Here is a 12,754-nt window from a genome sequence, read left to right as displayed (position 1 = left end):
ATTGCAGACTTCTGAACAGAGTAGTAAATTAGGACAGTTTCCACAGTATTCTCTGCCTAGTCAACCATCAATGCAACAATCATTATTCCAAAATTCCTGTAGAGAATAATAATAAATAAACTAAAGGCGACCACTCAACTTATGTGATGGCACAAAAAAGAAAAAAGAAAAAAAAAAAAAAAAAAAAAACCACTCAAGAGAAAACAGTATTCATGCTAGCTTTCATGCTCCTACTCTTTTTCTAGTAAAAGCACACACATTCTCACACATAACCACACAGACACACAAACATATGGCCATGGCAAGACTGACTGTTGATTACTGAGAGCAGTTGCTTCAAGTAGATGGAGGTGGTGAGTGGTGGTGAGTGGGTCGGGAAGGACGCACAAGGCAAGAAAGGCGGCAGCAGGATCTTATATGCTTGACCCTTTAAAGTCCTTTCAACTTTTTGTGCAGTCATCTGTCAAAAAGATCTGCCCCACATTACCCCACTGCAGCCTTCTCACTTTAGTTCTTCCTTCCCTCCCAGCTCTCTTCCGTCATCTGCTCGAAGGTAACTGCTCTCAATAATCGATAAAAAGTCAGTCCCACTGTGGGTGAGTGCATTTGGGTGTCTGCGTGACTGTGTGCATGAAAAATTGTACCTTGGCTAGGGAAACAGCAAAACCACCTCAAAACCTAGTGTGAATGTTTTCTGTTGTATATTTCTAAGTGGCACACATCAGTCAGCTATAGGTGACTGGTTGCTTTTCCTTTATTTTTATGTATTGTTGCTGCTAGAAATTTAGAATATGAAGACTGTTGTTTACAACAGCAGTAAAGGCATGTGTAGCACTTCAAATATCTCCAATCCCCTCCCCCCCCTCCCTGGGGTTCTTAAAGGAACCAAACAGGTCCTAAATTTAATGTGAACAAAATGTTATTAATGAGGAGAAAAATCAACATCAAGTTGAGTGGATAAACAGGAGGTGAAGTGAATACGGGAGTAGTAGTTTAGGCTCTGGTGAAATGAAGATTATGTCCTTGGCCTAGATTATAAAGATGTCAACTATAGATGAGTTTATGGATCTTGGGAAACATAAAGAATTGAGTCTTCAGTGAGTGATAAGAATCAGGAGGAAGACAGATTCTGAAGTGATATTTTTTGATGAGCCTAGGTCTTTGAGATGGAACTGAAGTCATGCTGAAATTCTAGGATGGGGTCTTGTCAAAAGATATGACCTACCATGTAATCATAGCAGAACATACCAACAAAGGCAGATGATGATTAGGTCTCTAACAAGTTTTAGGTAGTGAATAATGGTTCACTTTATTGTTGTGAGGTTGTTCTCTTTGCACAGTGTTCTATAATGAGAGATAAAATCTGTAGTGGTGATTGAGTGGGAGTGGGGAGGAATCACAGTTGGATGAAGGTACGAAACTTAATTAGACAGGATCTGGCCTGATAGGTGAGTGACAAGGTGTTTCCCTTGCAGCAATCAGTTTAAGAAAAACAGACTTTTAACAAGTCTGATATGATCAAATCTGGGTGTGGTGTTAGAGGTGATGAGTGAAATGCATGTAGGACTAAAGGCTTTGGAGGTTACATGGATGACTGTGTTGCAACCTTGGGTTTCCAGCTGTGTTAGGCAGTGGAAGTGAGCCTGTGATGCAGCACGTATACGAGGGGCACCCAATGATGTGTTTCCCTATTTTATAATAATAATAATAATAATAATAATAATAATAATGTTCCACACAATTTATCAAGCTGAAATAATTTTACTGACATTATACACGGCTTCTGTTACTTTTCTACACAGTCGCCACATATTTCCAAGCATTTTTGGTACCATCTCAAGTTTTTCCAAACCAGTGTTGTACCAGTCACGCCCAGTGCTTGTAACCAGCTGCCCAACATTGAAGTGCTGACCTCCAAGATGACATTTGAGTTGTGAGAATATACAAGACCACGTGAATACCGAGTATGCAGAAACACTTCCCAGTTGAATCTCTCCAGCTATGCCTGAGGCAGGCTAAATGAGGCTGACATTGCGAGACAAGCTCCAGGACATTTACCACTGATGGCAGCTTGTAGGTTCTTCAAAACATTACAGTGCTCCCTGCATTCATTTTGGCGTGTTGTGAGACAGGTAGTGAACAAGTAACCCCCCCCCCCCCCCCCCTACCCCAAATTCACAAAAGATGGTTACCATAATTTTCTCTCCCGAATGTCTGATCCTTGCCTTTTCTGGGGCACTTTCACCATGTTCCTTTCAAATCATGTTCCGACATTCTGACTCAGGGGTCTAATGATGGACCCAGGTCTCATCTTCATACAACATTCACCGCAGACATAAGTTAATGATGGATTGTTGTTTTGCTGCGAAAAAATGAATGACACAGCACAGTTCACAAGTGGGCCACTATTAGTGGTAATTCTATATCGACTGGCAGCATACTGGCAAGGTAGTGTGGTGTTCATCATAAGCCACAGTGAGTACTGTCAACATATACCAGTCAACCTCTTCAGCCCTGATATCATGGTTACAGTTTATTTTGCAGAGATAATAAAATATGTAAACTTACTGGGCGTCCTTTCTAGGTGGCTAGATGGTCAGCAGTGCTCGGTTAGGAGGCTATGAGATGTTGATGAGGAAGATTTGATAAAGGCTGTGATGGCTATGATGCAAAATGATATTCTTAAGCAGGAGATTGAGATACATAAGTTAGACAGATTTCTGTGGTGGTATGAATTGCCACTGGTTGTTGAAGGGTGAAGAAATCTACCTATGAGATGGGATGCAGGAATCACAAATGCAGAGTACTAGTATATTATGGAGGTAACAGAGGTAGTTTCTAGGCATCTGTGACATTGAGATGAGGCTCTGCTAGGACCAGTCACCAAAAGTTAACAAAAATGAAACCAGAAATGTGCAGGTGGTTGTATAAGCAAGTGTTGCATACAGAAGCGGGAATTTTTATTGCAAGGTCATAGTGAGGAGGAAATGGGGACAAGAGAAATCACATTGATTAGGCAGCAACATCTGAACACTATGTGTGGCTAGTTTTCAATAGTGATAGGGAAATTGATCTATACTGGCAAAGTAGCTGGACCAAAGATAACAGTACACCACAGAGCTCAGAAAAGAGGATGCAAGGAAGTCAAGGACTCAGATGTAATAAAATACACAAAGGCATGAAAAAATGAACCAAAAACTAAAAAGCAATTGGAAAATAAAATAGATTTGGAAAAAGAGAATGGAGACACAAAATAAAATAATAATAACAAGATGTGACAGACGTGAAATTAAAATTTACTGTCAAATACACAACGGTCATAAGGTCTCGATCCACTTCTATAAAATAATGGTTGCATTTATATAATACACATGAATTTCAAAAAGGCCTCCGTCCATTTTGGAGCATCATTTGCATCAATGAAGATAATCCTTGAATACATTCTGAAACCTGTCTCGTGAAATGGCTGACGGCACATCTTGGGTTTGAGTTCTTAGATCCTCAACAGCCCACACTTTTGTTTCATGCACCTTAGCAAAGAAATTCAAGCATATAGAATCCAGTGAATGAAATGGTCACATTGCCACTGAACCTCTGGCTATCCATCTGTTGGAAATTTATTAATTTTGTTAAATTTTCCACAGCTGTGAAATGTGGCTTAAACAGTTAACAAAATGTGATCCATGAGGTGTTTGTTAACATTGTGCAGCTTCTATTAAACAGTAAAATGCAGCTTGGCGAGCTGTGTGGTCTCCGTGGTCTAATTTGTGAGCATTTGAATCTGATATTCTTTTTTATTTAGTGTAAAGTGTTAAATTTTCAAAATCGTCCATTTCTGCACATCTTACTCATTGCTTAAATGAATAGTTGATGCATTTGGAATTGTTTTGATTGCTTCTCTGATTCATCAAACAGTAGAGCTTGAGGAGGCAGCAGGTTGGTATATGTAGAAAACAATATGTTGTTGTTGTTGTTGTTGGGATGTTGAAGGGGGACTAAACAGCTAAGGTCATCAGTCCCCCATTCCAAAAAACCGGCGAAACAAAATTTACGGAACAGGTAAAACCCCAAGGGGGGAGGAGACGCCCCTCCCCCAGTCACTGAAAGAACACCAATGTGTCAGCGAACACTAGAGACAAGAAGAGTACAGACGAACAATGGACAGAAAGAAACGGAAGAAAAGAAGAGGGTCGGAGACTGGTTGACTGACCATGGGTACAAAAATTGGGAAAGAGTCAACCATCCGAATACACACATTAAAATCTGCAACCAATGAGACACTCGAGGACAAGATACACAGAAAGGGAAAGGGACAGGTCCCCCCTAAATGGAACCATAAAAAGGACTACCACGGATAAAATTTAAAACGTCGTCAGCCATGGAGGCATCGTCGCATAAAACCAAAGGCAACGTGCCCGGGAGATTAAAAGTCTGCCGGAGGATGCGCAGGCAGGGACACTCCAACAAAATGTGGGCGACCGTCAACCGGGACCCACACTGACACAGGGGGGGATCCTCCTGACGCAAAAGATGTCCGTGCGTCAGGTAGGTATGGCCGATGCGGAGCCGACACAGGATGACAGAGTCCCTGCGAGAAGCCCGCAGGGAGGACTGCCACACATCGGTCGTCTCCTTGACAGCCCGCAGTTTATTCGGAGAAGTCAGGCTACGCCACTCGTCACGCCACATCTGAAGCACCTTACGGCGCAACGCCAGCTGCAAATCACGAGCCGGGAGGCCGATCGCCAAAGTGGGGGCGTCGACCGCCCCTTTGGCCAGCCTGTCGACACGTTCATTCCCCGGGATGCCAACGTGACCTGGCGTCCAAACAAAGACCACCGAACGACCAGAGCGGGTAGTGGCAAAAACAGACTCCTGAATAAAGGATACCAGAGGACAAGAGGTATAGCAGCGGTCGATAGCCTGGAGGCTGCTCAGGGAGTCACTGCAGATGACGATGGACGTACCTGAGCAGGAACGCATATGCTCAAGAGCGCGCAATATGGCCACCAGCTCTGCAGTAAAAATACTGCAGCCAGCCGGCAAGGAGCGCTGTTCAACATGGGCAGCGTGAGCAAAAGCGTAGGCAGGACGACCATCCACCAGGGAACCATCAGTGTAGACAGGCTCACAGCCTGAAAACGAGGCGACGAGCGCAAGAAAACGGTGACGGAGGGCCACATGCGGAACCGAGTCCTTGGGTTCCCGTGCCAAGTCCAGGCGGACGGACGGACGGGTCATACACCAGGGAGGCGTGGGTGCACAGGCCCGGAAGGGCGGCAGAAGAGGGAACGACCCCAGTTCCGACAGCAGGGACTGGACACGGACAGCAATGGAAAGCCCAGACCTAGGTCGCCGGTCGGGCAGAGGGAGGACCCTGGCAGGGAACAGCAGGCGATGATTGGGATGGCCCGGTGAGCAATGCACATGGACAGCATAGTCGGCGAGCAGTCGGTGGCGGCGAATCCGCAGCGGGGGAACCCCGGCCTCCACCAGCAGACTATCCACGGGGCTCGTACGGAAAGCACCAGTTGCAAGCCGAACCCCACAGTGGTGTATGGGGTCCAACAACGTCAACACTGAGGGCGATGCAGACCCATAGGCCAGGCTCCCATAATCAAGCCTGGACTGCACAAGGGCTCTGTACAATCGCAACAGCGTGCTGCGATCTGCACCCCAAGACGCATGGCTCAGGCAGCGGAGGGCGTTGAGGTGCTGCCAGCACTTTTGCTTCAGCTGAGTAATATGAGGAACCCATGTGAGCCGGGCATCAAAGACGAGTCCTAAGAAGCGGCTAGTGTCCACCACTTCAAGGAGGTGACCGTCGAGGTAAAGTTCCGGATGAGGGTGGACCGTCCGACGCCTGCAGAAGTGCATAACTCGAGTCTTGGCCGCAGAGAACTGAAATCCATGAGTCAGAGCCCATGATGCCGCCTTGCGAACGGCTGCTTGCAGTCTGCGTTCGGCGACTCCCGTAGTCGTTGAGCTAAATGAGATGCAGAAGTCGTCGGCATACAAAGAAGGAGACACTGACGACCCCACAGCTGCAGCCAGACCATTAATGGCCACTAGAAATAAGGAAACGCTCAATACCGAGCCCTGCGGGACCCCGTTTTCCTGTATATAAGATGAACTAGAGGCGGCACCGACTTGCACCCGGAAAGAGCGGCGCAATAAAAAGTTTTGAAGAAAAGCTGGAAGCTGACCACGAAGACCCCACTCGCGCAACGTAGCAAGGATGTGATGCCTCCATGTTGTGTCATATGCCTTCCGCAGATCAAAAAATACAGCAACGAGATGCTGACGGCGGGAAAAGGCCGTACGGATAGCAGATTCCAGCCGCACCAAATTGTCCGCAGCAGACCGGCCCTGATGGAAGCCACCCTGGGATGGAGCGAGGAGACCGCGCGACTCAAGGACCCAACACAAACGCCGCCCAACCATACGTTCGAGCAATTTGCACAAAACGTTGGTTAGTGTAATGGGGCGATAGCCGTCCACCGCCAGAGGGTCCGCACCGGGCTTCAAGATGGGAACGATAACACCCTCCCGCCATTGCGACGGGAACACGCCCTCGCTCCAAATGCGGTTAAAGATGGTGAGGATGTGTCTCTGGCAGTCCCTGGAGAGATGCTTCAGCATCTGCGCGTGGATGCAGTCCGGTCCTGGCGCTGTATCAGGGCAATTGGCGAGGGCAGCGAGGAATTCCCTCTCGCTGAAAGGAGCATTGTATTTTTCAGAACGACGTGTGTGGAACGATAACGGCGTCCGCTCGGCGCGCTCCTTTAGAGAGCGAAAGGCAGGAGGGTAAGTTGCAGTCGCAGAGCTCGTAGCAAAGTGCGTGGCAAGGTGGTCAGCAATGGTGGCGGCGTCCGTGCAGACAGCGCCATCCAGGGAGATTCCAGGGACACCCATAGGGGTCTGGTATCCATAAATCCGCCGGATGCGGGACCACACGAGCGACGGGGAGACACGGGAGCCCAAGGATGAAATGTACCTCTCCCAGCATTCCTGCTTACGCCGTGCAATAAGACGACGGGCCAAGGCACGGAGCTTCTTAAAGGCGATGAGGGTCTCCAGAGACGGGTGCCGCTTATGACGCTGGAGAGCCCGCCTACGGTCGCGAATAGCCTCAGCAATCTCCGGCGACCACCAGGGGACAGACTTCCTCCGAGGGAGTCCAGAAGAGCGAGGGATGGCAGTCTCGGCCGCAGAAATAATTGACGAGGTCAAGACACGGACCACCTCGTCAATGTCACCCTGTGGGAGAGAAGCAATGGTGGCAGCGGAAGTAAAAGCCGGCCAGTCAGCCCTGTTGAGAGCCCAGCGGGGCAGGCGACCAGAAGAATGGCACTGGGGCAGTGACAAATAGATGGGAAAATGGTCACTACCACACAGGTCAGGATGCACTCTCCAGTGAAGGGATGGGAGAAGTCCGGGGCTGCAAAGAGAGAGATCGATGGCCGAGAACGAGCCATGGGCCACACTGAAATGCGTGGGAGCACCGGTGTTCAAGAGGCTAAGGTCGAGCTGAGCCAACACATGCTCCACAGCGCGACCACGGTCATCGGAGACAGTCCCACCCCATAGAGGGTTGTGGGCATTGAAATCGCCCAGAAGCAGCAATGGCGGCGGGAGTTGAGCCAGCAGCGCAGCCAAGACATGTCGGGGGAGTTGCCCATACGGAGGAACGTAAACAGAGCAAACAGTAATAGCCGGCGAGAGCTCAATCCTGACAGCGACTGCCTCTAAAGGCGTCAGAAGGGGTACTGGTGAGCTACAGACAGAGTGGTGAACAAAGAGGCAAACTCCACCTGAAGCTCGTTGACAGTCAGCGCGGTTCTTATAGTATCCCCGATAACCGCGAAGGGCAGGGGTCCGCATTGCTGGAAACCAAGTTTCCTGAAGAGCAATGCACAGAACAGGGGAAACACTCAAAAGCATCTGGAGCTCAGGCAGGTGGCGGAAATAACCGCCGCAATTCCACTGGAGAATGGAAGCAGGAAGGGACTGGGAGGGCGTTAAGTCCACTAAGAGGCAGACGGCGCCGCAGAGTCAACGGCCGCCACCGAGCGAGAGTCAGCTGTGTCCATAGGAGACGTCCCCGAGGGTTCCGTGAGGGCGAGATCCGCGGCAGAGGCGAGGATCTCCACCGCATCCCCAGAGCCAGAGCTATTGACAGCAGGCGGTACTGAAACTGCGGAGCGTCCTTCTTCTTGGACACGTTCCGGTCCTTCTTCTCGCGTCTGTCCTTTGGCTTAGAGGGCTGGGAGAGTTTCTCTGAAGGAGCGTCGGAGGCTGACGACGACGCAGAAGCCCTACGACCAGCAGGTGGATGAACCTTCAGCCACTGGCTGACATCCGGCGGGGTAGCAGAAGAAACGGAAGAAGGGAGGGCCCCGAGGGACCCCTTCCGCGAGAGAGGAGCTGGCAGAGACGACGCCGGCGGAGACGACGCCGGCAGAGAAGGGGGAGGGGGAGGGGGAGGGATCGAGCCCCCTAGTTTTGGAGCAGATGTCACTCCTGAAGCATGTGCGGGGGGAGTGACAGAAGGGGGTTTGCCCCCAACTGCTAAGGGGGCAACAGAGGAAGGCTTGCCCCCAGACACAAGGGGGGCAGACAGAGATGGACGGCCCCGAGGGCCAACTGAAGGCGGCACAGAGGAGGCGACAACTGCCGCCCGCGAGGGCGACGATAACGTAGCTGCAGCATAAGAAGTTTGAAGAGGGACAGGATGCAACCTTTCAAATTTCAGTTTTGCCTCGCGATAAGTAAGCCGGTCCAGGGTCTTAAATTCCATAATCTTCCGCTCCTTATGAAGAACGGGGCAGTCCGGCGAGCATGGAGAGTGGTGTTCCCCACAGTTGACACAGACAGGCGGAGGCGCACATGGAGAATCGGGATGGGAGGGGCGTCCGCAATCTCGACATGTGGCACTGGATGGGCAACGGGAGGACATATGCCCAAACTTCCAGCACTGGAAGCACCGCATCGGGGGAGGGACGTATGGCTTGACGTCACAACGGTAAACCATTACCTTGACCTTCTCAGGCAATACAGCACCCTCGAAGGCCAAGATAAAGGCACCGGTGGCCACCCTGTTGGTCTTGGGTCCTCTGTGCACACGACGGACAAAATGCACACCACGTCGTTCCAAGTCAGCTCTCAGCTCGTCATCGGACTGTAACAAGAGGTCGCGATGGTAAATAATCCCCTGGACCATATTTAAGCTACTGTGGGGAGTGACGGTAACAGGGACGTCTCCCAGCTTATCACACAAGAGCAACGCCCGTGACTGGGCTGGGGAGGCCGTCTTGAGGAGGATGGACCCATTCCTCATTTTAGACAAACCCGCCACTTCCCCAAACTTATCCTCCAGGTGTTCCACAAAAAACATAGGCTTTGTCGAAAGAAAGGAGTCACCATCACTTCTGCTGCAGACAAGGTATTGTGGTACATAAGGCTCCTGCTTGGCAAAAGATCTGCGTCCCTCCCATGGCGCAGCCAACGAGGGGAACGACTGAGGATCATATTGTGCAGCATCGAATTCAATTTTACCTCGCTTAGAGACGCTGGTGGCAGTGCGGCCACCAGCTTGCTGAGATTTATTGCGCTTCATTGCGCCACATCCGCCCAGATGCCACCTACTCCGAACGAGGGCTCTCCCCAAGGGCGCCACCCAGCCAAAGCAACGGGTACCTGGCCGATATCCCATTGCCTGGAGTCCCCGTGCCCCAGACAAGATGGGCACATACTCCTTGGCATGCATGGGGAGGAAACAGCTCTGGCATCTGTAGTGCGATCCCTGCGTGGTCAGGGGGCTACCACCAAGAGGGTACATGACGACCCCACCACAACGGACTGGCTACCGTGCTGGATTTTAGGTGTTGAAAGGGTCCACAATTGCCGTGGGCGCTAAGAAGGGGATTGCGCACAAGACGAGGAGGCAACCCAGAAGACATGGGGTGTAAATCCCTCCACACGACAATAGATAGCATGCAATATGGAGGTGCACGATGGACCAATAGAAAAACACCACATAAGGCGTCCTTCCCCAAATGGCACGCACTAACAACGGAAATTTTGAAAATGGCAGGTCAAACCCAAGTGGGGACCATCACATAAGGCCGAAACTTTGAAGACTCCTTTTAGTCGCCTCTTACGACAGGCAGGAATACCGCGGGCCTATTCGTACCCCCGAACCCGCAGGGGGTAAAACAATATGTATGAAGCATAGACAGGTACATATGTTAACAGCTGGATGGGGGAAAACACATTAAAATACAAGTAAACAGAAAGATGTACTGTAGAGGAAAAAATTGCACTGCAGAGGAAAATTGTTAAATGGAAAAAAATTGCAAAATTTGTCTGTGAAGGTGGGAAGATGTCCTGTGAAAAAAGCAGGTAAGACCATTTCTGTACAGTGGTAAGAAGTCATGACACAGCACAAGTTGTGAATTTGGAAAAGATATACCTGAACAAGAAGTAGTCCCTACAATGAGAAATGAATATGGAATATACACACAACACTAACAACAGAAAAACAGGACTGGGTTACAGTACCCAATGGATGCAGAGAAGCATTGGTGGGAATTCCAGGACAAAATATAATTTGTATATGAGAACACATCAGTACCAAATTTCAAAACTCCGTTTGAATCTACAGTTCAGTTAAGTTAGCAGTAGAATACACAGTTAAGTTCTAAATAACGCAGATGTCGGTTGTATACCACTAACAAGGGGAGGCCACTATGCTGTGATCACAGATTTACTGCAAACTTTGTACATGTTTAGTAGGCTACTAATAAAACATGATGTGTAAGTAATAAGGTGCACTATTCTGCCAATTCCGAAAAACCTGCCAGAGAAGTTTTCCTTGTCTATTATGCGGCTTATGTATGTACGCTTATGTGTCGGACGTTAGCGATTATGATGGTCAAGTAATTAGCGTTCGAGCTTCGTGACAAACATCTATCAGTCAACAGTTCAAGACTCCCACTCAAACTTAATTATTAATCTATTTTTTTTTCATCAGTGGTTATATTATTTAATTTAAGTGACATCTGAGAGGTAATACAATTGTGTGTGCGGGAGGGGGGGGGGGGGGGGGGGGTTATTGGACATTACTCTTGTGGTCTGCACTGTGTGACAAAATATATTACTGACTGTGAATAACGTCATTCACATCATTAACTTGGGCTTTCAAACCTTGCCCTTGTCCTTGAAAATTTAATTCCAAGTAGTAAATAGTCAAATAATACATGAAATTCACAACAACTTTATGAAAATGTGTGTAGTTTCTTTAATTATATTACCTCTCAAATGTCATATAAATTAAATAAAGTGGCTAGTGATGAAAAAATATAGATTGAAAAATAAGTGTCAGCAGGAATGGAAGCATTGCTTGTCCATGAGCCTCTCATAATGCTTGAACGGTAATCGCTTGACCACTCTATGTCTTCTTACGACCTGCACCTTCACAAAGATATATCAGTTACATATCAGATGCGTAAAACTTCTCTTGTGACTTTCTCTGAATTGCCGGAGTAGTGCACCTTGCTACTTGCACCTTAAAGTTGTTTTAATGGCCTATTAAATGTGTACAAAATTTGACATAAATCCATGATCCCAATGTTGTAGCCTCTGCTTGTAAGTTTTAGTTCCTAGCCTGCTCAGTTACATTTAAACAAGACACTCAACAACTGAATTTTTTTTTGGGCCGGACTATTGTCACTATTTGAAGCACAAAAGCAAATAATACAACATCACAATACAAACTAAGTGACGTGTAACTGTACAAGCCACAGAAATCTTTCATGGCAATATTCTCCCTTAATTGCAAGAGCCCGAGGCTTGAAAAATTTCATAAAGGTGCACAAATGTTAATCAATTCTGCACAGATATGTGGCAAGAAAATTCAGAAGTGGTCCAAAAGAGGGAAAAGGGGCTGCTGTAATATAGAAATACTTCAGTGTTTTTCCTGTTCCTCGTGTGTTTGATCTTTTGCTATTCTAAAAAAGCCTGGAAATTATGGTGTGACAGACAAAATCTTTATTGTAGTATCATTTCACTTTTTTATTCCACTATTGCAAAAAATACCTGGCAAAATATCAGAATGGCGACGAGTCCATCTACCCCACACGTCTGCTGCTGTATTTGAGTGTGCAGGTGTTGTGTTAAAACCACCGCCACTTCGTCTAGTCGACTGCGGGTTTGTTCGATTTCTTGGTTCCATAAATGATTGTCTGTACATCCTCTCATGATCCAAGAGCCTCTGCAGTCGACCAAATATATCTCGTACTGTCTGTCAAAGAAAAATTCAATCGTGTGTAATCTGAAGCAGGCATTCACTGTTTACAATCAGGCTGTACAAATAAGACACACAGTAACATCATTCATACCTCCTCCTTAATTACAAGTTAATTGGTGTGGCTGAAAATAACAAATTAAGGTCTCAAAATATGCAAAATTTTTATTCTTCAGCATTTTTTAACTAAGGACACAAAAAATCCGCTATTATATTGGTGCTTACACTTCTTTGTTGAAGTGCCATTTGGAAGAAGTGCAAGCTACCTAAATTACCCCATAATTAATGGTTTCTGCACCTGGGAGAAACCAATTTCTTCACTTTTGTGGGAATACAACATGAACTCCAGACAGAATGAATAGCAAGAGTTATAATTCAGGAATGAAATAATACAGCAGCAGTTCGCAAAAATTTCAGCTGTCAGAAAGAATGACCCAAATGAATCCA

General features: G+C 47.6%; 1 protein-coding gene across 2 annotated transcripts in view; it reads right to left on the bottom strand.

Moving 5' to 3' along the window:
* LOC126327838 (uncharacterized) overlaps positions 1-12,754 on the bottom strand; it is a 298,189-nt gene that overhangs the window by 77,733 nt on the left and 207,702 nt on the right. For both annotated transcript variants that reach the window (XM_049995920.1, XM_049995922.1), the window contains exon 15: positions 12,100-12,304. In XM_049995920.1, the coding sequence (XP_049851877.1) occupies positions 12,100-12,304 (205 nt within the window). The remainder of the gene's footprint in view (positions 1-12,099; positions 12,305-12,754) is intronic.

The sequence above is a fragment of the Schistocerca gregaria genome, chromosome 2 (genome assembly GCF_023897955.1).
Source record: "Schistocerca gregaria isolate iqSchGreg1 chromosome 2, iqSchGreg1.2, whole genome shotgun sequence".
Classification (NCBI taxonomy): domain Eukaryota; kingdom Metazoa; phylum Arthropoda; class Insecta; order Orthoptera; family Acrididae; genus Schistocerca; species Schistocerca gregaria.
The sequence above is the reverse complement of the archived record's forward strand: the minus strand, read 5'-3'. Positions and strand labels throughout refer to the sequence as shown.